The sequence below is a fragment of the Passer domesticus genome, chromosome 1 (genome assembly GCF_036417665.1).
Source record: "Passer domesticus isolate bPasDom1 chromosome 1, bPasDom1.hap1, whole genome shotgun sequence".
Classification (NCBI taxonomy): Eukaryota; Metazoa; Chordata; class Aves; order Passeriformes; family Passeridae; genus Passer; species Passer domesticus.
Window position 1 is genome coordinate 148,863,094 of NC_087474.1, and position 27,556 is coordinate 148,890,649.

Below are 27,556 nucleotides of genomic sequence, written 5' to 3' on the forward strand. Positions count from 1 at the left end.
CTCCAGCATGAGTCCTGAAGCTCATGACCTGCACTGTGAAGCCCACAGCTTTGCCTCAGTCCTTCCCAACAGCAGGGTGACTGTGGAGAAGGTGTCATAAGGTATGGTCATAAGGTAGTGAAGACTTTTCTCAAGAACAAGTGACCTTACACTACCTCTCCTTGTAGGATGCATCCCTGGTTTGTAGGTGTGTACTGGGAAGAGGTGAGGAGGTGAATGATGTCTGCCTGTGTTCTGCTCTGAAGCCCTCCCCAGTGAGCAGGACCATGCAGTGCACACACTTTTAAACACAGTTTTTAAACCTTACTGGGACCATAGCTGCCTCACTGATGAGGAATGCTGGTGTAAGCAACACTGCTGCTATTTCAGACCTGAAGAAGGATTTGTGTGCCTGAAAGCCTGCCTGTTTTTTGCCAAGTGTAACAGCTGATCTAATGAAAGATACTGCCTTTCCTTAAAAACCTTGAATTGCATCACTGTTCCTGATTTTGTAGGGTATGGATCAGGCTGTAACAGCTGATGCCATGCTGTTCAACAGGCAGTTGGCACTTCTGGAAGGTGTCAAAGAGAACATGCTGTCCTGTAAATGGTAATAAGAGAATTTTACAAAGGAGGAAGAGAGGCTGAAAAGATACCATTAGCCTACAGGGCACATTCATGAGAAATCAGCATGGGAAATTAATCCAGATCTACAAGTGTCATACCAAGCATTGGCATAATAGCAAATTACAAAGCAAAGGCAAAAAACATGCTGCTTATGAGCAGCTAAGTGAAGAATTTATTCAAGTTTTAAAGGTTTTAATATCTGACATACCATAAAGATAACATTAAATGCCTATGTAAGAGTAGATTTAAATATCATTTGAGATACATTTTAGAGGCACGGTTTTAGATAATGATTAGGGCTAGCTCCTTAGCCAGAATTTTGCAGAATTCTGGCACTTGCACTGCAGTTTCTTCGCTCCAGTTCCCACTCGCACATGTACAATTCAAAGTGCATCGATCCGTGTTGCAGACAAATAAAATCACCATCCACTCTAAAAAACTTTTCAAACTAAACCCTTTTTCAAAGTCAAAATTGTTAGATCAACTCTAGATGAACTACAGAAAAGTACTTACTTACTCCACAACAAAAATGAATCAGCAAATATTTTGCTGGTGTTCTGGGCACTGCTCAAGTACCTCCAAGCAACAGGTACCAGTGTTCCCTCTGTGTGTCACTGGGGTCACTGCTTATATTCCCAGGTGAAATTCCACTTAAAGTCAATGCAGCTGTAAATGTTTATACCAGAAGCAAACTTGATTTTTTTTTTTTGTTTCCTAGACATACTGTGCCCCTTGATCAAAGTCTTAAAGCACAGACTTGAAAAGGGAGAACATTTTCTAGGAAAATAAGTGCAGTGAAGAATAGTTTTTGCTATTCCAAACCTCTTTGCTCCTCATTTACTCACCTACCCCATTATGTGGAAATACTGCTTTTTTCCCATATGCACTTCTTTGCTTTACCTTTCCAAATTCAGAAAACATTTAATGTGCTGCAGGGATGAAATCTAATTTTTTTAATGTATGATAACATGATGGCTGGGCTTGGGATGACACCAGAGGAGACCTGTGTTCAGGACTTGCTCAGACACAGACTTCCCCTGCAGAGTCAGGTTAAGAGTTCTGTTCCCACATGGACACTGCAGTCTTTGCTGGGGTGCCAAGTGCTCCTGTGGCACACACAGTGGGAACAGACAGGAATGTGGGGGAGACAAAAGGTGTGCAAGAACAGCTGCTGAATTCCAGTAGCTACAGCAGCAGCTAGCCTTGGCCATCAGCCCTTCCCGACACAGCCACGCTCCAGAGCAGGGCTCAGGGGGCACACGTGGGGCTGGGACACACCAGACCCCATGCACCCAGCACATACCTGAGCTCCAGCTGCCTTTGGGTGTCTTTGCAGTGCCAGACTCTGCTTTGGGACCAGATCTGTGGTGTCAAGGACTGACTGCCAGTGGTGACACAAGCTCAACACTACCTGTATGGCTGCTCTGCCCCTGCTGCTTCTCTGGCCACTGCTCACAATGTACCCTTAAGGAGTAACTCCCCTGGGACACAGCAGTGTTTCAAAGGAGTCAGCTTGTTGTGCCTGAAGTGATGGGGACCCCTGTCACCTCCAATGCATGCCACAGCTTCCACACCTTTAACAGTTTTCACATATAATTAGTTGCCATAAAGATAGTGAGGATCTCAGTGGAGATAAATTGTTCTACAAACTGTTTGGACCTTTGCTCTTTCATCTGCCAGGTCTCCTTCTCAAAAGGTTTTTCTTTGAATTTTTGTTATTTATCCACTTCAGATTGTTATGAATTAATGAAAATGTACTTTTAATTGGTGAGACTTACAGATAATTAAATTGGAGGCCTTGGTCTACTCTGAGAAGCTGTTTTATATTTTTGTTACATCAAAAGCGAGATTTAAATTACCTTCCCTGTTTAGAAAACAAATTATAAACAGCAAGCAGATTCCACTGCAGCAAGTATCCAAAATGTGTCTTTTCAGAGACCACTGTGAAGTTAGCAAGTTTATATTTACACCAAGTGGTTTTTTTAACCCCCTTTTCCAACACCTCCTCCCAAATCCCAGACCTACACTATCCTCTTACACTGAGCACAGGAGGAGCACTCAAGAAAGAATCTTCTTGCTATTTTATCTCTTCCTTAAAATCCCTCTGTGCTGACAAGCCAGATTTGACACAGGCTGGGATATGTTCTGCTGCGCATTTCTTGCCTTTTCATTCTCTTTTGATGAAGGGTTACATCCATGTTCAGAATAAATCTGATTAATTTACAGAAACCCACTCGTCAGTTCCTGAAAATAACAGCTGGGACTGAAAGGGTTTTTGCAAGATGAACAGCAGGGATGCAGAAATACATCCTGCAAACCCCAGCATATGCAACAACGCTGATCTCTGCGCGAGCTCATTTGATGGGAGGCAAATTGCGACGCAGGAGTGGGTGTAAGTGACAGCCGTAGGCAGGGGACATCAACACCTCCCGTACCACATGCGGATGAGATGTGTTTTGCTGCTGAACTCTGTAGTTTTAAACAGGAAATAATGCACACGTTGTTTAGGATTTTTTAAAAAGCTAATGAAAACGTGTCTGGTTTTGTTTTTCTCTTTTTTTGAGCTCAGCGGTGGCTCAAAGGTGGCTTGTGCCGTTATCAGATCTGGATTGAAGTCAGTGCACAGATGAAAATCCCCCAGAGGGCACAGCACTGCTCCTGTGAGCAGAGAGCGATGCATGTGGCTGGCACCAGTGCAGAGCAGCCAGAGCCACGTGGGTCAGGGGGAGCCACAGCAGGGACCTCCCTGATCCAACCCCAGCACTGACCCAGCCCAGAGCCAGGAATACACTGACAGCCTCTGTTACAGGCACTGCTGAGCATGGACAAGACACTCATTCTCAAGACAGGTCTGTTCAAGTCTGAACTCCTTCTCATTATCATTTAAAATGAAAGGACACAAGCCAACTTTTGCCAAAATGAACACAAGTACCTCAACACAGCAATATTTCAAACAATGTCCTTAGTCTCTAGACTAATGGGATTTTCAAACAGCTCTGGCTCATATCCAAAGACCTCTAAATGCAAGAAAAGTACCTAAGTGCTGTGAACTCACCCAGGCAAGAATGGCAGGTGATCTGAGACCTTTCCTACAGCCAAACAGGAATGCCTGATCCCAGTTTTGCAGCAGAAGTTTGTTCTAGAGTTTCATGAAGTCAGCTAGAATTTTCCTAATAACTCTTTAGACCATGCCCTCAGGAAACAAGCCTGGAGGGCTCCATGTCTTCCACACTACAGAGAAGATGGAGTCAAATGCTTCCTGGAGGTGCACTGGAAGAGGATGGCATGCAATATACACAAATTGAAGCAAGGGGAACCACCTTGATTTGATACTCAGGAAAACCTCTTTGTGTGTCATGGTGGTCAAATACTGGGAGAGACCATGAATGGCCACCCCTCATATTACAGCATGACTAGGCAAGAGCCTGAGCAAGCTGGTCTAGCTGGGTCTACTTAGAGCAGGGGGGTTGAAATCCTTCCAACCTGTATGAAATACCAGAAAAAACTGAAGAAGTTTTTTCCTCTATGAGTGAGTCTATGAAATACCACAAAAAAAACCCCTGAAGAAGTCCAGATTTGGATCAGAAAGTCATCATATAGATTTCCCCTGAGTTCAAGTTGCTTGTATAATTATTCTGTTCACATATAGTTTTTCATGCATGTGTTCCATGAATATTGCACCAATGTGAATGCAGCAGTAATACAAAATAGTTATCACTCCTAAAGGGTTTTCAGGATGATTTGCCTTGAGCCTTAAATCCTCTAGAGCTGTATAAGAAGTGCATCCTTGATCCTTCTATCTTGACGGAGCCTAACACGCTGCATTTCCATTGCAGCAGATTAAAGATAAGAAACATAAGGGAGTGAAAAACCCAGCATCACATAAACTTTATTCACTTTACCTTAAGTAAAAATATATTACACAACAACATGAGAAAAGTTTAAAATCCTCATGTGTTGTCTTGACATCCACAGAAACTGATTAAATACACAGAAATCCAAGTCCACGGGACTCAAAAAAGGAAAAAATGGTAATTAATCTATTTTTGAAATCTCAACCATGACCCACAATCTTCCTGCTATGCATGAAGTTGGGATTTGAAGGTCCATAAGTAAGAGCTATTCTTCAGTGAGACAGGAGATTCTAACTTCCTGATAATGTCAGGAATCTTTCCAAGGAAAACCGAACAGGCAGTATGCACAGGAGATGGCAAATCCCCACACCATTTGTTAGGACACTGATTGCTTTTCATCTTAGTTAAGCTGACCATTGTGGTTTAAGAAGTATGCTGGTGCTTCCTGGGTAAAACACATTTTCTTCTATTGCAATGACTTCAGACCATGACAGCACTGTGTGAAATTAGAATAGCAGTAATTTATGATAGCAAAGCTTTGCAAATAGCAAAGGTCCACTCCTGAAATGATAGTGTTGAACCAAATTACTTCTGCAGAAAAATCTACACTTTGCTATCTTTTCTTGTTTTCATTTTTATTGCTTCTCAGAAATTGCTAGGGGAGAGCAGGGAAGGTAAGAAGACATTTCATTGCTCAAGGGCAGTGGCCAACCTGTAAGTCACAAGGACAGAGAGAGATGCAAGTCAGACTGGCCACTGAGGCTCATCAGGAGATAGTGGGCAGCTAAAGTTCAACAGCCCTTCAAAGACAACTTGGCTGGGAACAAGCCTGGACTGGAAGAGGTCACATTTTTAGTACTGCTTGTTGAAGAGGCACAGAGGAGGTAGGACTAAAGGGAGAGAAAGACCATTAACCCCAGGCTTTTCTAATCAGTTATACTGATTGAACAAATGAATGGAAAGCCTGAAGAGTAGGGGTGAGCACAAACCTGCTATTTATAAGCAAAAAACTCTGTAAAAGTGGAGGCAATCACAAGTACTTACCTCCATGACCTGTCAGCAACTGTTTGATCTGCCAGCACCAGTGTTTCACACAGCAACCTGTCTCTCTTCCAGCATGCTCACAACCACACATTCAGGATAGAAGTGAAGATGCTGTTAGCAGACACCTTTGGATCTTTTGTGTGTGCATACATAACTTATATGTGACGTGTCTGGGCTCTTCAGACTGCATGTGAGAGTGGCTGTAAACTTGCTTTCTGAAACATGTCTCATGAACATATCACCAAAAAGCTGCTCAAGCAGTTATTTGAAGTTTAATAAATATTTGAATAAAAAAATCACAGAATTAAAATATGGTAGAAACTGTACTTCTAAGATGCAGCTTAGTTTTGGGAGAGGTGAGCAGCTGTATTGCCTCCAAAATAATCACTGGACCCCAAAGCACTAAAAACCTAGTGCTAGGAGAAAAGCCTGTACTTCTCTTTAAAATGGAGCAGTCTCCTTCCTCCAGTAAGCCAGGCTTGCCCTGTGAAAAACCAAGAAGGAGCACAGCACAGTTGGGTGTCTTCTGCTTCAGTCCATGGAACTATTTTGCACGTCAGGGTCAGCCACAGAAGGAAAGGGATTCTACTTTGTGTTGGAGGCTTTGGAAGCTCTACCACCTCTGCTGTGCAAGTCCTCAAGAGCAGATATTGTTACTTAGTGGTGGGGGAAACAGGTATGCTCCAGGATACCAGGAACAGCCACTGATCCCTGCCATGCCCTGCAGGTTCCTGTGTGCTGGAGCTGTGCTGTGAGCAGAGTGCTCTGTTCAAGCCAAGGTGAAGCACTTTTTGAGGGAGTACATCATCATCAGTGGGGCATAATGGTAATTGTACAAGAGCAGAATCCATGTGCAGACAGGATCGTTTCCACTCACTGTCCCTGAAGGGTCTATAATTTGCAATTGAATATAACCTCTGCTGATCAAACGGGTTCCACATTAAGATAAATGAGTAATAATACCCGTTGCCTCAAAAGATACAAGCATGTCATCTTTCAATCCTGTAAAAGTGTGTGGATTTCTAAATATCAGCTCAAGAACACTTTTCAACAGCATCCAATCAAATGTGATGCTGGAGGTGGACTTTTGATTTGAAAGCAGCCTGCAGATTTCAACGATGGCTGAAACATGAAAAATGGAATTTGAAATTATTACAGTGTCTATATGGTGAAGGACAGGTAATCATCAATGTCTACATTAAAACTATAGTGACTGAAATCTGTCCCAGGAGATGTTCTGTGCCTTTGTCTACCACACTGTCTTCCCTAATATTCACTCTCAGAAATAATGGCCCATCATGATTGGTACCTTTTGAAGACTGACAGATTTGACTACTTTACTCAAGGGTCATAATAAATCACAAGTGCTGGAAGAAAAAACAGTAGGGAAGCAACAGAGAGAACAACATGTTTGGTTCTCATTGTTATTATGTTGTCTGAAGGACGATCCAGAATACTGTGTCATGTCAGTCTGTGTGTCACTGATCAATAGTCAGCAATACTGATAGGCTGCAATGCAACTAACAACCTCGAGCAAATGAGTGAATTCAAAAAACAATTAAAATCTGTATGCTATGCTTCATCAACTGGAATTTTGAGCATGGTGAGAAATATTTGGAAGCCTTATTAAAAAAGCAGAAATTCAATTAGAATTCTTTAAAAAATCACTTAATTTTGAAATAATGTGGAGCAGCTGCAGATCTCCAAAAAATTTGGTGAAAATTAATCACAATTTGGAATCCAAATTTACTTATTAAAACTTATCACAAAAAAGCCCTTATACTTCTCTTTTTATTTTCCTGATTTGTTTATTTACCTGGTTGTCAGCTTCAAAGCCATTCAATTATTTGAAACCTTTTTTTAGAATGCTTACAAAGTCTGTACTTCCATCATCATGACAGACCTCCATAAGCTATCTAAGAATCTCAAGAAACATGCCTGTATCAGTTTGTTTGTTTTTTTTGGGGGGGGGGGTAAGGAAGACAGGGGAGACTCTTAAACATGCACTTTTCATTTTGATTTATCATATCCAACATTTTCTGATGGGCAGGACTATTTTTTTCCCAAGAAAGCCAGCTGAGCTGGCTCTGAGAGACCTCTGTTCACCAGAGGTATTCAGTTTGCTGCACCTTGGCAGACAGTATGGACAGCTGGGAGAACATCCAGCAGGTCTTCCTGGTGGATCTTGGCATGAGTGGATCCCAGGGTGCCAGTAAAGGTAAGAAATGAACAGCTATTCCATTTAATAACCAATTCACTTTCTTTCACTACTTAATGAAGACAAAACTAAATTTAAATTCTTTGCCCTTTCGGAGAGTTCTGTTTGATTTGCGATTTGTTAGTTTTCTAAAGAATCTGTACAGAAGACAAATGGTATCTAACCAAAAGTGCCACTTTCCCCACTGAAAAACTGAGCATGTAATTTTTGTGTCTTCCAGAAGGAAGGCAGAAATCAATCCAAGCCAGTCACTGGTTCAGAAATATGAATGCTTAGGTTCATAGAAAGAGGGCTGAAGACAGAATCATAGAACCATATAAACACAGAATGTTTTAGCTGGAAAAGACCTCTAAGAGCATCAATTCCAACCATTAACCCAGTTCAGAGGGCTTGGTACTCAAATAACAACTGGTCTTACCATTAAAGACTGAGACAAAGAAGGCTTTAAATACCTCAGCTGTTTCCTCATCCTTTGTTACAGTGTGTCCCCCCACCTCCAATAAGGGCTCTCCTTAGTCTTCCTTTTTTTGCTGATGAATTTATAGGAACATTTTTTATTGTCTTTTACGACAGCAGCCAGGTTAGGTTCTACATGGGCTTTCACCCTTGTAGTTTTCTCTCTGCATAACCTCACAACATCCTTTATTCCTCCTGAGTTCCCCATCCCATCTTCCAAATGTCATAAACTCTCCTTTTTGTCCTGAGTTCCAGTCAAAGCTCCCCATTCAGCCAGGCTCATCTTCATCCCCACCAGCTCATCTTTCAGCACGCAGGGAGGGTCTGCTCCTGTGCCTTTAGGATTTCCTTCCTGAACACTGTCCAGCCTTCCTGGACTCCTCTGCCCTTCAGGGCTGCTTCCCAAGAGATTCTCTGAACCAGTCTCCCAAGTGGATGAAAGTCTGCTCTCCAAAAGCCCACACTTTTGGTTTTGCTGACGCCCCTCCTTATTTCTCCAAAAACTGAAAACTCATTTTGTGATCGCTGTGCCCAAGACAGCCTCCAGCCATCAGATCACATCATCCCATGACATGACATGATCACACCACATCCCACCAATCCTTCTCCATTCCCAAACAACAGGTCCAGTCAGGTGCCTTCTTGAGCTGGCTCCCCCACCAGCTGTGTCACTCCAGGAACCTCCTAGATGACTTGAAAGATGAACACTGCTCAGGGGAGGACAGCCTTTGTTCTCAAGATTTGTCTAGCCTGCTCTTTAAAAACTTTCCTGACAGAAATCCTCAGCTACTCTATTGTAGTCCTAGGCCAGTCTCACCATTAGGAAATCTTTGCCCATACTGGAGCACGTGCCACTGTGGTCCTGGGGTTACTGTGGGTTCAGGCATCTTGGGAGACTAGCAGAAAACCTGAATTTGCTTTTTTAGCTAAAAGTAGTTTTAAGATGGTCTTTACTGTAACCCTGCCAAAGTAATTCCAGGAGAGCAATGGTCACAGAGGAAATGGGAAAGAGGGAAGAATGCAGGAGAGGAAGTTCAGAGCTAGAGGATGACTGCAGTTTGTCACTGCTCTCTGATTTGCTGGCCAGCTGTCACCACTAGCTGTGTGGCACATGAACAAACACACACATCCCTAATGATGCAAAAATAGCTGGCAAGGCAGCTTTAATAGGAAAGCACTGTTACCAACTGCAGTCAGCCAAATTTCCCTTGGGGATGTCAACTGGAGCTCGAAAATCAGTCTGAGGTTTGCCTGGTATTTAAAATACATTTTTAATTCTTGCTGATACATCAAGCCTTTTTGCTTTGCTGACATTCCATAGTTTCAAGCTTTTCTCTGTGGCTAGGAACATACAATAAAAATGAGAGCTCAGCTTTCATAAACCCTATTTATTTCAGAAGATGCAGTCAAAGAAATGTCCCTAAAGTAAAAGTATTTAAGCTATGAGGTTGCCACCTATAGCCAGGATGTGAGCTGCCACTTCCCAAGAGGCATGACTTTCCCAGATCTGATACTGTTTATATTACAAGACCAGGCAAGATGACAGCCCAGGCCTTTACAGCAACAACTCTTTTAATTAATCTACTATCTAAAAAAAAAAAAAACAAAACAAAAAAAACCCCACCCAAATATTGAAGGCCATGTGTTAATAGAAATTATGAATATTCAACTGAAGGAAGACAAATAAAGAATACTGCACTTGGCAGTTACCTATGCTGAGATTTAAATTAGCCACACAGGACAAATGGCTTTAGTGCTGTGCCATGTTATTTCATGTAGATTCCTTTAAAATACACAATTGAGGCCATCAATCTACAGAACTAAATCCCACAAATATCAGCAAATTACATACTGTAAACTATGCAATTTTTAAAGCTAATGCTCTCTATCTGTTCTAATTGTCAGTATTTCATATTTTTAAAATAATTACAGCATTAAACTACTTTCAGAAAATTGTACTGAGAACTGAACATCCTTGTAGAAGAAAAACTTGGGATGAATGAAGTTAATCTCCAAAGTTAGTATAACCAGATTGCATGCTACAGGTTATCTACCTGTGGAGCCAGGATGAGAAATTAAGGTTTCAGATTTAAGAAATAACCCTGAGATACATAATTTAATAAAATAAAGAATTTCCTGGTAACAGCAGTAGACTTTCAGATCTCTTTACAAACCTATCATCTATCCAAAGAGAAATTATTTTTGGCACAAGAGACATACGATCTCACAAACCAACTGATTTGATCAATGGAAGTTTCTTTCCTGCTGTGGGCTAATAAATCACCCCAGCCAGCAAGTGCCAGCCATTTACAGCACGAGCTGGCTGAGGATAACTTGAACATCACAGAGCTGCTATAACTTCTGCAACTACAAGAAAGTGGAAACTCCAAGAAGATAAATATGTGTGGATATTACCATGTGACTAAATCTAATTCCACCCTTGGTGTTAGAAATATACTTGCCCTAAAGGAAAATTTCACTAGGACATTTGAGAAATTATTTCTCTTGTTTTTATTCCTAAAACAGAGATAAATATTTGCCTATTTGTTGAGATTTCTTTTGTAGTCTGTACTGGCCTAAGCATCTCATATATTGGTAAAAAAAATCTTAAGTAATTTAGTTGAGTAACACTGCAAAAAGAAAATTGGGAACTATGTATTTCTTTACCTAGTTACATGCTACTATTCACATCACCAATTTTAGAAGTAAAGCAAATGGGATTGCACTGGCTATCATATCAGCAGTTTCATACCAAAATTTCTGGATTTTTAAATACACTGTCCTCTTTGTTGTTTTTTTTTTCTTTCCTTAGCCATATGGAAAACAGGCACAATTAACTATTTGTCAGAAAACAATCTATTAATTAACACGATTCTGTGTGAATGGGCTGAAAATCAGGGTCTTTGCTTGCCAAAAAGCTTCCATTTCTGCCTCATGTTTATGCTCTGAACTAAACATAGCTATAGATACACAGCTTGACACAACTGACCAAGGCAGGAAAGAACAACTGCTGCCACGGTTTTTCAGAACCAGCAGCCATTGAGATTTTCTAAAGATAGGCAGGGGGTCAGGAGAGCTTCACCTCTGCATCTCCTAAAATTCTTTACTGACAGATCCTTGATTGAACTGGGCAGAAACAGATGAAATCCTAATTAAGACATTTAAATTTGTGACAGAGCTTGAAAGAGAAAAGATTTGAGGGGGGAGGAGAGAGAGTAAGTTGCAGTGTTTTTTAGGCTTAACCTTAAAAATATAGGGTCTGACTTCAATTATATTTATATCCTTTCAGTTCTACTGACGTCAATGGATTTACTCCCAAATTATGCCAGATGGAAATCAGGCTAGCTATTACAACATTTTCATGCGTATAACTAGTACCCCTTTAAATGCACCATTTATTCAAAAGTACATTCTGAGACAGCAGGCATGCTCAGAGAGCCCAGCCACCATCAGAGGCAGGGGCAGCCAGTGATGGGGATGGTGAGGCTGAGCTGCAGAGTGATAGAAGGGGAAGAGAAAGAGGAGATCTGGAGCAAACTTCACATGCACGTAACCTTTGGTGCTGCTGCTGAATCCTGGGCACTAAGCTGATGATGTCTGGGGCTGACACAAGGCAACATGGTGGCTATTTACTTCCCTACAAGAAAAACAGTCTGTGATCTCTGTTACCTCTGAGACTGGTATTCTTATAATTCATTTTTTAGCACAACAGCCTGTAATGCTATTGTTTCCAAAACTGCGAACCACTTTGCAGGTCCACACAGGTGTGTAACCATTATCAGTTAGTGGTTGTCTCCTTGTCAATGTTTTTCAGAATTGTTCACTCACTTGAATGTCATCCTGTAACCACAACCCATTCCATCTGCTTGCACTTGCAAATATCCAAGCAGCTGTTTCAAGTTATTTGAAAAGGGTAGAGACTGAAGTTTTACTTGATGTATCCGGGCTAACGAACATGATTATTTCCATGACCTTTGTTGAGTGCAAACTGAGTCCAATCTGAAGAAAAATAAGAGAGAGGCTAAAATTCCTCTCTTTGAAGTCTTCTTGCAGCTGTGAAGAGTTAATCTTATATGACTATGAAAGGTTCACAGAAGGCTGGTCTTATTCTTGCCAGTACAGAAGATTTCAATATCTTCCAACCCACTCAACATTTTGTACACCTGTCTATACCCAGAGCTCTCTGCAGTTCATCTATTCATCATCTGCTCTTTCCACTGTCATCTTCCTCCAGGCTCCCCTAGCTCAGAATCTTCCAAGCTCTTCCAGTGCTGTCCCACTCTTCCCTTTCCCCCAGCTCTAATTGTCTTTCTGCATGCATCCATTTGGCTTATGTCCCAGAGGAGCAATATCAGATGTTTTGTCCCATGTTTCCTTCTTCCTCTTCTTGCCTACTCACATGGTTAGAGTTTGGAGCAGTGTCTGCTGCTATTGGTACTACTTCTGCTGCAATCTCACACCATGGCACTCCAGCTTTGGCAATACCCTGGGCACTTTCATACTAACATAATTATTAGTATTATGTTATTAGCCACAACAAACACCCCCAGAACCCGTGCTACTCTCTTTCTCATTTCAAACTCTTGCAACATAAAGGAAGAATCCAACAGCAAGTCAGCTCATCCTCAATAGCCAGCCTTCCCAAAACCCACAAAACCAGACAAAAACATCTCATAAACGGTTCTCACACGGCCCCATTTAAGCTGTGCAACCCCTTTCCAATCTGCTCCTCTTTGCAACACTTCCAGCTTCTTCTATTCTTCCAGTTGCCTTTGCCTTGTTAACACATGCCTACAGTTTTGGGCAAGCAGATTTAAACCTCTGTTTTGAAAATTTATGTAGGAGAGTATTACTGTATGCTGTAGCTCTGTGATTCAGCAATCCAAAGAACACAGCAATAATAAGCATTTCTTATGTGGAATGAATACATGTATATGTTTAAACGTGAAGTTTTAACATATTCCCCAACCTGAAGAGGGAATGCACTAAATTTCCCAGGGTGACAGAAGCCAGAGACAACACCATAAACTATTTATTCCATAATAATGCACAAGCTTTTCATTCCACAAACAAATAGGTAAGCTTCTATTCCCGTAGCACGCTTCTCCTCAAAGTGAACCTTTTAGAGCCATTTCCATAAACATCACTGGCATTTCCAGCATGAAGTACAAAAGAGCAGCTATAGCCACACTATGCTTCGGCAGCTACTCTGGCCAATGTCTGCAACTATTTTCAGCACAAGATCAACAAATGAATGTTTGTACAGCAGCATTTGCTCAGCAGAAATGTATAAACAAAAAAAGCTCCAAGAATAACACAATGTGTTCACACAGTTTCAGGAATCTTCACTGCAGCTAATAGTCACTAGTAATTAAAACCCAGGTGCTTCCTTCCAGCAGGGCTACTGGTACTGCAGGAACACCTGAAACTCAGGGGATCCAGAAACATCTGAGAAAACCTTTGACAAGTCCATTTGTCTTCAATGTGACACATTGAGAGCAGAAGGTCCAAACCCCCAGACATATGTCCTTCAGACATACATGCACTTTGGCTCCAGATCCCCTCTTTGCACCCTGACTACTGAACAGGCTCACTGCACAGGCCAGCAATGCCACAGCAATGCACCATGGGGCAGCTTCTCACACCTGCAGAGAACTTCGCTCTTCTAGCAGGTCCTGGTTTGGATACTTCTACCCCCTTCTCACCCTGCTCCTCTCAGCTGTGTCCTATCTTGCTTCCAAAGTCTAACATGAAACCAAAGATCTCTATGGATTTGGGGTTTTTTCCATTTGATTTCCCTGGATTCTCTATTTGAAGCAGTAATGGTCTTTCAGCCTTATTAATCAGTTTTCATTGCACACAGAGGACACAAAACTGTGTGTGATCTGCAGAAATCAAATTTTTTCTGTCTCTATTTCTCTGTCCCTTGCATGTGGTTGGTTGGAGCTTACATTAAAATTAAAATTGAAAATGTTGCTTTTGTACTAGTCATTGAGTAATTCTTCCTTCCTTTCCTAACCCTTCAAGTGAGGAAAGCAGTCAGTACAAGGATATTGTGCATGTTGGGATTTTTGTCTGTCTCTCCATAAGGATGTAATACTGTCTCTCCCTAGATTTACAATTGTAAAATGAGGTCAAAATTTTGTCCTTTGAGGGAAGTGTTGCTTTTGGAAATGATCAGAAACACCTTCCTTCTAAACAGGGGATGATGCGGTAATTCAACAATCAGTCTTAAGAATTTTACTTATGAATAAAGGAGAACTTTGCTAAAGTATTGCTAAATAAAGTATCTACTACTAATTAAAAAAAAAAAAAACCAAAACAAAACAACCCTCAATGCTCCCAAATTCCTTGCAATGCCATTATAGTCATTGGATTGTAATCTCTGACAAGGTTAAATCTAATGTTATTCAAAGGCTGCTCCCCGAAGCAGATTCCCTTTTGGTAGTAGAATCATTGTCTTACTGTTTAAACATTCAGGCTTTCCTCTCTATTTCACACTTCATAAAGCACCTTTATGGTACTGAGGTGATTTTTTTTCCCAAACAGAACAGAAGGCAGTTTGTTTTTCCAGCTTTGATTAAATCCTACATCCCACAAGCAGTGAACCTGTGATACTGCCCCAGTGTTTTTATTGTCTCCCTCTATTAAGATGCCAGCACGGAATGTCTTTGCCGCGTTCTGCTCCGAGCCTGCCGAAGGCGCTCCGGGCCCGAGGTTAATGTGTACACAGCACAACTCATTAGCCCTGCATTACTATCTGAGCCAAAAATCAACGTGATTGATCCAACAATATGTTTGGGCTGGGGACTCAGACTCAAATGAGGTCTCACCAAAAGCAAAGGTCAGCAACTTGGCACAAATTTCGCTGTGCACGGAGAAAGCTTTTCTTCCAAACTATTCATCAGGGAAGGTACAAATGACAACTAATATGGGCCTCATTAAAAATGAGTGGAGGAAACCCCTTGGAGAGGACAAGGCTCCCTTGCTATCAAATTTCTTTTCAGTCCTTTTCTAAAGCTTTTATTTACGTTACAGTAAAGACAATGTGGAGCTTAAAGATAGCTGTGGGGCTTGGGGTTCACGAGACTCGTTAGACTAATTATCATGATGTGCACTATCAATTACAGTCCACTTAAGAAGAGAGGGTAATTCTGCAGGCTGAAGTAAATCTTTGGAACTGAAGAATCTGGAGTAAAGGGAATAAAAGGTTGTTTTGGTTTTTTTATCAGCAATATTTTTTTAATGTTAAAACCCTGCTGTCAAAACATTTCCCATCTTAAAATAACTAAAATAAAACAATCATTAATTGAAGAGTGGGAGAGAGAAGAGGAATGATACATGAAATTGAAATTGAAACCTTTTCAATTGTGGATTTGTTTCAAGTACAGTTCTTACAAGGATTTCACCAACACTCAAGCACTTTTGCCACAGTCAAGCCCTGAAATCAGAACTTCAAAATATGCTATTTTACATATGGTATCAGCATGTTCCTTCTTCCTCAGTAATGAAGGGTGTTGAAAGTATTATTGATACAACAATTAGACTGTATGAGAAATACTTCCCTGCAGTCTACAGAGTTGCTGTGTTGCAATATAATTGCCTAATGGCACACTTTTTTAAGGGTTCTCATGGTATTATGGAATACAACTTTATTTTTACAGGATTTGATAATGAGGTAAAAGGCTGGTACTAATAGTCTTAAGAATTCGTTACATAACCAGAGTTTGAGCATTAAAACTGAACAGGATTTGAAGAGTAGGCACTGAGTGAATGTCTTGCCACACTGAAAATTGTAATGCATGTAATTTTTCCTTCTTCACTGTTCTTTTGAAACTCTCTTATTCTTCTAAAGGTCAATCCCTCTTCCCAAGAGAGAACACAACTTCTCCTCAAAATATAGTTAGAAAATCTGTTTATTTCCCTCTGTTAACAGTTTGGCAAAACAGCTTTCAAGGCATATTGCTCCTGCTTGGACCAGCAGTGCCACTCTGCTCTTCCCCAACAGCCCTCCAACATCAACCAGCTCATCTGTCCTAGTAGCACTTATGGGTGGAGATAGCACTCCTCTGACTGTGAGCTGAGTGGTGAGCATGATGGGGCAATAATATGCAAAAAGAGAGCAAAAAATCCAAATGTTTCCTTCTAAATTAGGGTATTTTTATTAAGAATAGCTCTACTTTTGCCAGTTTTCTCTGGGGATCAGCTGAGGGGCCTGGGGGGAGAAGAAGGGCTGCAGTGCAAAGAAGCTTTTTTTATGGCCAGTTCTGCTGCTTTCTGATCTATTTATTCATGCCATTAATCAAGAAGCTGAAACAGGAGTATTGTTATGCTAGAAAAAAAAACCCAAAGAAATGATGACTGGGGTGAGAGGAATTCACACTGGGCAAAGCCTGAAGGTCAACACTCCCCTAACAGGCCCCTCCATTCCCTTGAAGGTGATTTTTAACTTCAGGAGACAAAACCAGCAAATGAGAACCAGGTAACTTTGAACAGAGAAAATGCAGCTTGATGGGAACTTAATGCCTGAAAAATCCAGGATTCTCTAAGACAGACAATCCCTTTCTTTTTACGCTTCTAACATGCAGCCTGTAAGCAGAAAAATGCAGAGAAATGAGCAGAGTGCAAGGGCACAGCTCTTGCAAAACAGTGTTTGCCAGCACCCCCACACTGCAGGGCTGTGTACTCAGGGTGGATCAGCCCTGGGGATGTAAGCATGTCTGCTTGTCCCATGGAAGTGAAGGGGGATCCAGGGGCTGAGGGTGTCCCCAGCTCTGCTCGGGACTGCGGTCAGTGGGGTCAGTGCTCAGGGCTTTCCTGTTGCTCAGACTGCATTTGCCTTGCTCTTTGTTTCAGCTGAGTTTGCCCCAAACTATTGCCTTAATGGCAGCTTCCTCCCCCTGAACAACCACTGCGCAGCATCCCCAAATGCCCAGGATGAGCTCTACACCTTCCTCAACCGCTGTGCTGGTCTGGTTTCTCCCACCCTGCATCCCACAGCTGGGCAAGAACAGGTGCTCCCCTTTCCTAACCCACCACTGCTGGCACCCTACTTGCACAGTGGCAGGAGGCCGAAACACACTGGGGCAGAAGCAGATCATTTGTTTTAGCACTTAAGCACTTAAAACAATTAGGAGGGCCACCCTCCACTCCCCACTGACAGCAGTACTGGATATGGGTTCAGTAGAGGTCTCTGCTCCCTATGCAACATGTTTTATAAAGAAGGTTCATGTTGCATTTAAATCACATTTGAATACCAAAGAGCATCACTGCCTGCAATTCCTTCACTATCTTTCTTGCAATATTTTCTGTCAGAGGCTGAGAGAAAAAAGGAACCTTTTCTCCAGCTTCTGAATGAAGGGGATCAAAGTCTTCCTTCACATCACACCTGTATCTTCGCTGGTTTTTTTTTTTCAAATGAACTGTACTGCAAATATGTTCAAACAGAGGATTTCAAACCTGTGCAGCCCCAAAAGGTGAGATGACCCAGCACATGCACAAGGGGAGCTGGACCCTTTTGGACAGATCAACTGCAACTGCCAAGGCAAAAGATGGAAATGCCCAACACCCTGAAAATTTAGCAAAATCCAGGAAGAATACCTCAACTACCAAAATCTAGAAAGCTCCTTGTCCAGCAAAATCCAACCTAGCGAAACAGCAGTTCCAGTTTGGGTTAACTAGAACTAAGTGTTAAGTTATTACACTGGGGCAGACACACTGAGCAAAGAAGCCAGTGCTCAGAACCACATCAGGATGTGCTCCAGACCACACCAGGATGTGGTTCCACAGCTACCACCCTGTTCTATTGGAGAAACCAAGAGAAACAGCTCCCACATGTCAGGAAGGCACTGAACTCCTCATTTCCTTCCAGCATCCTCTCCCTCCTTTCAAGCTACAGTCCAGCATTTCCCCTCTGAAACCCTACCAGGTTTGCCAGACACCTGCAGAGCTCCCTGTCACAGCAGAGCTGTGTGGATCCTGCCTGGGGCTGGTGTCCCCTGCCTGTGCAGGCATAGCTGACAGATCAGCAGCCACACCTCAGGCTCAGAATTCTTCCTGATGCAGGGAGGGAGAAGTTAATTAAATTCTATGGAGAGGAATGATTATAAAAAGAACTTTCTCATCATTCTAGGGTTCATAGGAACACCGACAGACATATGCTGTATGTTATGGAGAAAGCTAAGTCATCTGCAAGGACAGTCAGATCAAAGCTGAGGCAGAGGGAGAGCAGGAAGGATGTGATTACCTCTGCTGGGATCTGACCAGAACTAATCCAGCCCTCATGGGAAGGGCAAGGGGATATGCAGGGCCCAGTTCACACTGCAGCTCAACTTCTGGAAGAATAATTTAATACCTGAAGGCTACCACAGGAACAACAGTGCTCACTCACTATTTAACTGTGTTCTGTAATTATCTGATAGAGGGGTTTTCCTTCACTACAACAACCAACTGCACTGCAGAAATACAGACTTTCAATTTCAAGTCCTTCATGCATTTACCACCATATTCCTGTAATTTTTCATTATTTACTTAAACCTGTCCTTCTTTCCATTCCTCTTGCAATGAGCACTTCACCTAATTTTATTATTTGCTCGTCTCTCATTGGCATGGGAAGAAATAGCATGTGTGTTAAAGGCAAAGCCTTTAAAACAGTACAGTGAATGAAAAGGCTGTTTTCAGCCTGAGTTTTCCTTAATACAGCCATTTACTGAAGGCACTGAAAACAAGGAGAGAACGATGTCACTGCTGGTAAAAATGGCCTGTGGAGGAGCCTCACTGAAGCTTGGAGAGGAAATTACTCTTCATGCTATTTCAGGTTTACGTCTTTCCCAAGAACAGGCTGATCGTTACCCCAGATAATGAAGACTGTTAATGTAATTAAGAACTCTGTTCTGGTGTTTTACAAAGCAAACAAATAAGATCCGGAATTAATAAGCTGCAAGGTTAAGTGACACAGGGCAAAACCAGGATTTTTCATTTGGATATAAGTGCTCCACAGCAAGTCATTAGCTGGCACTTAAAAGTGCAATTTCTAATTTAGGACACAGAGAAGGTTTTCCATTTGAGGTATGTGTAAACTCTAAAAAGTAAGATCAATTTTAAGATTATGACCAGATGTATATTATCGATATGAGAAACTGCATCCTTCTTTAGCCACAAAAAACAGGAGAGCAGGACCAAATTGCCTTGCTCTTCTTCCTGGATATTACAGGTGAGTAGTATTTCCAAACTTTTCTGTAAATCCCTTCCAAATAAATTAGTAATAGTATTTTTAGCAAACACCAATTTTTCTAGCAGTTTATTAATCTGGTTAAATCATATATTGATTTGTACAGGGTTAACACACAGTACAACTCAAAGCTTGCTGTACGTTCAGCCTAAACATACACAGGTACTTTCCAGGCACAGAAGAGAGATCTGGGGATTAGTATAATGTGGATTTTATTCCTGAAATTGCTGCTGGTTCAGACTGTGCAGCCTGAATAAGGCAGCCACCCCAGAGAAACAGTGACACGCTGCCTAATGAAGCAGCAGCTTCCCAATCCCCTCCTCCTTGCCACAGGTTCTCATTACTTGTCTTGCACTGGGATTTGCCTCTGTCACAAGACCTGCAGAAAATTAATGGTGTCCCTCCAAAAGTAATGACTTTTCTACCAGAACTGCCACCACCATGATGGAAGAGCTGGGGGTGCTAAGGGGAACACTGGCAGCTGCAACCACAGACACAGCCATGCCACATTTTTTAAAATGCTGCCTAGCAGATGCTGTGCTTCATAAGAAGGTGGTTAAAGTCAGATACAAATAAAGAAAATCAGGTAACATTGGACACATAATGTTAAATAATGGCAAAATGTTTTAACTACGTGATGGGCTGGTGAATTTCTCATGCAAAGACATCCTAAGCTCACTTTTACAATTTGGAAACTATATAAATTTTTTTAACTAAAGATCTAAATTTCTTTGAAAACTCATTTGTCTCTGATGAGAATAACAACATGGCTCTGTTGGTGTCTACTTATTTTGCTAACCTGTGAACATGCTTCCTAAGGAAATGGTAAAATTTTCATTTTATCTGGGGAAAGAAAAATAACCTCAACACTCTCATGTCATTTGCCTAAATCTTGTTTGGACAGCTTGCACGTCACACAATTTTGCTGTTATCACTAGCTCCTCTGAATTAGAGTGAGAGCAGGGAGATAAATGTAATACTGCAATATACAGCTCGATACTGAGGATCACTCTGCTGTGACATGCCTTGCACTTCAGCACTAACACGATGATATGCTTATCTAAGGTTTGAGGAGACTGAACAGCCTTTAATATATTAACACACTTCATTTCAGAGATAGTGTCAGGAGCTGAAAAACAACTCTGGTTCACCATGCTGCTTTGGCTGTTTCCCCTCAGGTCTTTTCTCCCCTCTGAAACCCACACCAGATTTGTGGAAGCAGCAACACCCTCACCCTGCACAGGCAGAGCAACATGAACAGGAACCAAGTGCTGGGGTTAAGATCTAGTGAGAAAAGCCCATAAGGTCACTTTTTTCTGCAGCTACAAAAATTAACATTCTGAAAGACAACTTGCAGGAATTCCTATTTTTAAGTTTCTCAAAGGAGCTTTCAGATAATTTTAAGAAGTCCACTGCCTGTAAGACATTTGACATCCGGAAAGGAGAACAGTCTCTGGCTGCAGAACTGCTTTTCCTTTCTTCCAAGCCTACATGAAAAGTATCACTGGCACAGCAAGGACAGAGAGAGATGCACAGCTCAGGGTTTTATTCAGTTTTGGGTTTTTTTCTTAACTGACCCAGCTTGATGCTGGCGCCTGGCTGCAGTTTCAGCGGTCCCTGAAGCCAGTCATGCTTTTGCTTGTGTGGCTGACTGCTGAATTGGCAAAAGCTACCTTCACAAAATCCCTTTTGCCAGAACACCTTTTTGTGTTTGCATTAAAGAAGAAAAAAATTTAGATAAAGCTTTTGCCAATAATATTTTGGTCTATTGCAGCAAATGTTACAGTGTGATAAAATAAACCACCATTTCCTCAGTGTTTTAGCTCTTCAGAGCAGAATTTGCTCTTCATAAAGGAACTCAGCAGTAGATGGGTAAGTGTAAGGAGAAGAGCAACTGTGCCTCTTTCAGCTCCTCTTTAAGTCATATAGAAGTATTAAAAAGTGTGGGGGGGAGAAAGCTAGGGAAGACATTTTTACAAGGATTGAAAGTGTTTCTGGAAGAGCAGAAAAAAAACACATTTGGAAAAGCTCCTCAATTTAGATGACATTACCAACTTTTTTTTTTCCTATTTGGTTGCTAAAAGTATCTTTACAAGGAGCATTATAAAAATACAAGACTTGGAAAGATTAAACCCACATGTAACTATTCCCTCATGCTTTGCACAGCTGTTAAATGCACAGGTCTGGCTGAAGTGAAAAGACAAATACAGGAAACACAAAATGATGAGGAGTGCACACACCTCATTACAAACCAGCACTTGGTATTTCTCTTAGTTACAGAGAAGTTTTAGGACGCTGGTGACAAATACAACTCCCTAATCCTTGGTCAGCTTTAGAAACCTTCCTCATAAGGCCAAGGTCAGGACAAGGCTACTTCCTTAATAAGAGAGGGAAGATGGCATCTCTAATGACTGCTTCTGGCTGTTTTTCTCCTTGCCTGTAAGAATGCCACAGAGAACATTTGCTTTCTTAAAGTGTTGCAGAGCTCTGCATTTACCTGCAGACAGAACCTCACTGCCCACCAGGAACCTGAAGGTGGAATTGCAAAATTGAAGTTTCAGGTTGAAGACCACAAGTTTAGTGCTTTCTTCACAGGGAAGTTCAGTTAAGGTGGTAGAATCCTGTTAGCATGCAATGGCTCAGTATCTTAGATAACCTGCTATTTATTTTAATGTTACCCACCTGAGGGAGGCTTCCCTAATGAATTTATTTTTGTAGTGTCATGTAAGTTGAAGTTTAGAGCTAAGTTTAGAGCAGAGTCACATAAAAAAATATCAAACCAGGAAATAGCTTAATTGAAGCACAGAGTAATCACAGCAAATTACAGTGAAATTTCTATGGGATTACATTTTGCATTCCCCAAACAAGCAGAGGAATTCAGTTCACAATCTTCCCATTTTGCTGAGAATTCACTTTAAGGATATGCTATGTAAGTAACATAGTAAGATGCCATAAAAGCTGTGTCAAAACTTACAGTCTAAGATGTTTTTGTGACCCTGTGGGAAGCCCATGCTGGAGCTGGCTCCTGGCAGGACTGGTGGCCCTGTGGACAGAGGTGCCCACCCTGGAGCAGGCAGGACCTGGGATGCTGCTGGGGACCCAGGCTGCAGCAGTTTGTGAGGAACTGCTGCCCATGGGAAGGACTCATGTTGGAGAAGCTCCTGGAGGACTGGCTCCAGTGGGAGGGACCCCACTCTGGAATGAGAGCAGTGTGAGGAGTCCTCCCCTGAGGAGGAAGGAGCAGCAGAGACAGGATGTGATGAACTGACCACATCCCCATTCGGGTCCACTTGTGCCACAGGGAGGGGAGAAAGGCAGAGAAAATCACAGGGGAAGAAGGGAGGGGAAAGGTTTTTTTTAAGATTTGGTTTTATTTTCTCATTATCCTACTCTGGTTAGTTTGGTAATAAATTTAATTGATTTTCCCCAAGTTGAGTCTGTTTAGCCCAAGATGGTATTTGGTGAATTACATTTCCCTACCCTTAGATCAGCTCATAAGCCTTTTGCTTTGTCTCTCCTGTCCAGCTGAAGAGGGGGAGTGATACAGCAGCTTTGGTGGGCACCTGGCATCCAGGCAGAGCCAAAGAACCACACTGGTGTTCACAGGCACTTCCACAAATCACTGCAGAACTTGATCTTTTCCCACTAACAAACCCATGTTTCTTCACAAGGGGTACCTCTGGTCTGCAGGTCCCTCAGCTGCCTTGAACACCTCCTCTGAAACAATATACAAACAGCTGGCATATACACAGGATATGCAGGTTATCTCTTTCATCCAGGCTGTACAGCCCACAGCCCAGTAAGAAAATAAAGATAATTTCCCATCACATTTTGCTACACGTGGGGATTTTCTCTGCTTTTCAACAGGTCTTCAACATGAGAGAAAGGTGGGAACTTTTGACATCTCTCTGTTACTACTGCACAGTTCTGGATAGTTTTTAGTGAAAAAAACAAGTTGCCTTTTCAGTAACAATGTCACTGCAAATCTCTCAAGACTAATTTTTGGTAACAGCCACCATAAATACACTGGAACATGCACAGAGCCACAGCATGACCCTAACAAAGGCAAAACAAGTTTCATCACTAAATTTAGAAAAACCTCAAAGCAGTTCATACTGAGTAATACAAAGTAAGATTTCAGCCCATAAGGGGAAAAAGAAAAGAAGGAGAAAGAGAGAAGCATTTCAGTGGGATACTGTGTATTAACTGTGAGAAAAGGAAATTCATAAACCAGGAGCCTGTGTCCACTTAAGATGATCTGTGAATATTATACTTACAAGATCTCTATGATCTACTACAGGACACCCTGTCACATGAAAGCATTTTGCAACAGGAAAACCCCTTGTGTTCAGCTTTTTATTAGTTTATAGAAATACAAAAAGGAAAATAAGATTAAAAATCCCATGGCTGTATAGTTTAATACTGCTAAAATTTACTTACCAATCCTTTGGTGTTTTAATCCCAAATTATTCCCCCAAACTTTTACATTTTCTACAGCACTAAGCCAAGGAGTTTTCTTGTTGTCCCCACCCTGCGAGCTTGGAGGAAAAGATACAAAATCTGCCTGAAAGGCTTTGCAATCTTTGTGTCACTTCAAGTGGTGTAGAGTGATCCATGTTTTGCTAAAAATTAATGGTGTGCCTGTTTAAAGGACAGTAGATAGAAATATGGCACCCATGCCTGCGGATTCCATATTTTCATCTATAAAATCCCAAAAAGAGATCAAACATACAGTATTTTTTTTCAGGGCAGTTACAGTCGGTTTTGCACATCTGTGCTGGATGCACAGGTTGAAGGGGCAGTGTGTACACAGTGGCCATTTTTCCACACCCCCCAGCTGGAGGGGCAGAGATGCTCTGAATGGCTGCCCAGGGAGCAGATGGATGTGAATTATTCCTAGGCACAATTCTAACACTGCTACCATAGCAAATCCACAGTTATCAGTTATCAGTGCCTAAAATGAAATCTGAGACTACTGAGTTAAAATCAGATCATCTAATACTGATACCACCCCTGTGCATTCATGGATTGTCTTTCCACAGGTCAACAGATCCCAAGCTACTCTCAAACAGAACACCAGCTTTTCTCTGTGCATTAAGCATTTTAAGACTCAAACTTTGAAAGACGGCCAAGAGTTTCAATCGCAAGCTCAGCCTGACAGGATGCTCAGCTCAAATGCAGGGTTACAATTAAAGAACAACCTCTCAGCCTTTATAGGAAGCTCCAGACCATGCCCAGCTCCAGAGGCCAGGCACAGCAGAGGGGTGGCCCATGGACCAAGCAGGTACTTGCCAAGCTGGGAGTAGGAAGGTGACATGACAATTCATATACACGATGGGAGTTGTAACAGCAGGTGAACTCAAGGGCTGGTGTCAGTTTTTGTGACTCATGTCCCATCCTTGAACTTGATATGAGACTTTTTGATCTCCCAGGAAAGTCTTTGTTAATTGGCATTTGTAGAAGCAAAGACTATGGGGACATAATAGTTTTCTGCTTGATTTTTTAAAGCACAAAAATTGGCATGTTAAGAAAAGAAAGGTCTTCAAGGAAAGGTAAATCAAACCCCAGAATCTCATTTAGTCTCTCTACTTCCAGACAAGGCTGAATTCAGGAACAGAGAGTAAGAGATAGAGAGCTTAGAAATGAAAATAAGAGTGTTTTCATTACCTTTTCTGCAAGCCAGCCTAGATGCCTAATCTCTCGACTTCCAGCAATCCCTGTTTTACCCAGCTGGTCTCTGACCTCTGCAATCACCCTGGGGATGAGCTCATTGACACTGGAGTGGATGGCATTGAACCAGGCCTGGGCTGTAGCTGAATCCTTACTCCTGAGCACCACGGTGTGCTTGGCATCAGGTGAATGAACTTCAATAATTCTAGAAAAATGGGGGGAAAAACATTATGTTCATTCATATACTAATAGGCAGCTAAATTTATTACCTTGTTTAGTGAATGCAATGAGTTAAAAAGGATACTAATATTGAGACCTTGCACTAAAAACTTACCTTTAAAACACCTGAACAGAGTAGGATCATCCTAACTGAAGCCAGGTTTCTACTGGCAGTATGACAACATCCTTGAGAAGGGGACTTGCCAGTGCTGATGCAACCCCACATACAGCATGTCAGTAGGAGCTCAGAATATAAAGGCAAGAGGAACATGCACTGACATGGACACTGCCCAGAACTACAGACTGCATGGAAGATGACTCTGTAGAAGTCAGGGATAAGCTGCTGATTTCCTTAGCTGGTTATCATGGCACTACCAGAGTTTTCCAGTGTGTTTTTATCGATGCAGAGATAAATGAAAATCCTCATCCCAAACAGAGGAGTTTTCCTAGGATTGTTCTGTGGTTTCAGTGATCCACTACTCATTAACACAGGCCTAGCACAACTGGCCTTCTCCAGGAGTTACCAGCATCCTCAATGCTCCATTTAGATCCTGCTAACAGTGGCAACAAGAAAGTGCTAACAACAATCATATGATTGCTGCTGGCAGGCACCTTTTACAGATTTTCAAACTCCTGTAGAAGGAAATGAGTTTTGTTTCAAAGAAAACATTCCTGGTGGACTATCCTGTGGGTTTCCACTGTGGTTTGAGAACTACAACTGAACAGAGTTTTCAGGAAAATGAATCCTGTTCATTGTGGTAATGGGACCTGTGCCAACACCTTCGCTAACAACAACAACAAAAGTGCTTTGACAGGCAGCTGCAGCTATTTCAGTTCTGTTCTTAGTGAAGTTATTAGTTATTAGTGGGGCTTTGCATGCTCTTTATGGCTTTGTGGGCCATTTTACTTGAACATCTGGTAAATAACCCACAAAGTAATAGCCTGTTTTATCTTTATGTGGCAATTATAAAACAAAGCCCTGGTCATTGCCCATCACTCAACTCTGTATCACATTTGTGCTTTTTTATTATAAAAGTACAGTGACAGACCCAATGCTACCCTCCCAAATTCAACCTGGGATCTGAGCCTAAGCATGTACTTCTGTCCTATGTATGGCTGCCCAGTCTCTGAGACACACAATGACTCCTTTCTGAAGCAGAAAATTAATTAGTTCAGTGGAATTTATTCAGGTTGAAGTTCAAAACAGGACTGTAATGCAAATATTTGTTATGCAATTACAAAATCCAGCAATTTGGAGCTTAACTAACAATTAAGAGGTTTTAATTATTTGGTTAAACCAGAGCAGAATCCAGAACAGAGGGTGACTCAATCTGCACAGCTCTCTGGGGCTCAGAGAGAAAGGATCCCTGGTTTCATGTTTGTCCATTTTGAGAAGGGGAGGTTTCCATGTAGACACTGTTCTAAATATAGAAAAGGTCATGATTTTCCAAACTCAGCAGCTGAACTGTTCAGGGTCTTAAATCACTGGATAGCTTAAGAAGTGGCCTGATTTTTCAGGAAGCACTGAGCCAACACAGTAATGCATGCTTCCTCAGTAAAGCTGCTGCAGTTCAGCACTATCTGAAAATTAATGTTCTTATTTAGCCACTCCAGGATGAACCAAATTTTCAGTTTCAAGTATCAAAGTAAAATTCCTTGATACATGATGGCAGTCTTGTGAAGTAGAAAACTGTATTTATAGATAGGCACGTTCCAAATCCCACTCCTATCTTTTTTTGAACTGCTAGAAAAAGACATCTCCTTCGTGGTTAGGATTCAGCCATTTGTGTCCACAGATCATTACAACCATGTACAGCTACCACAATCCAGTTTGTCTTTCCATCACAAACACAGCTCTCCCACTGCTGAGTCCCACTGTGACTCTGAACTGCAGTTGGAGTGTGCTCTTGTAGGCAGCCACCACCAAAAACAAGCTAGACAGGCTTGGATTTTCAAAATACATTGTGGTAATCAGTGAAATGTTGCTCATTACTTACAGAACAGTTTTTGGCAGGAGATCTTACAGCATTTCACAAATGAGGTCAGTAACAGCATCCTCATTTCACCAACAAAAAAAACGGAAAAGTGAAGAACCCAGACAAGGCAGAGAACAACCCAGGAGCAGCAATCAGGATTTTCAGTCCTCTGTCTCCCATTTTAATACTTCTTTTAAAAAGAGAAATTATTTGGACAACAGAGCAGTACCGTGCTGCATTTGAAAAATGTTAACACACCATATAGATTGTGTGAAACAATGCT

The 27,556-nt window shown here is 41.7% G+C and overlaps 1 protein-coding gene across 1 annotated transcript in view; it reads right to left on the reverse strand.

Annotated features, from left to right (window-relative positions):
- The window catches only part of SNTB1 (syntrophin beta 1), a 111,906-nt gene that overhangs the window by 16,750 nt on the left and 67,600 nt on the right, over positions 1 to 27,556 (reverse strand). The window contains exon 3 of the mRNA XM_064395753.1: positions 25,076 to 25,283. Coding sequence (XP_064251823.1) covers positions 25,076 to 25,283 — 208 coding nt within the window. The remainder of the gene's footprint in view (positions 1 to 25,075; positions 25,284 to 27,556) is intronic.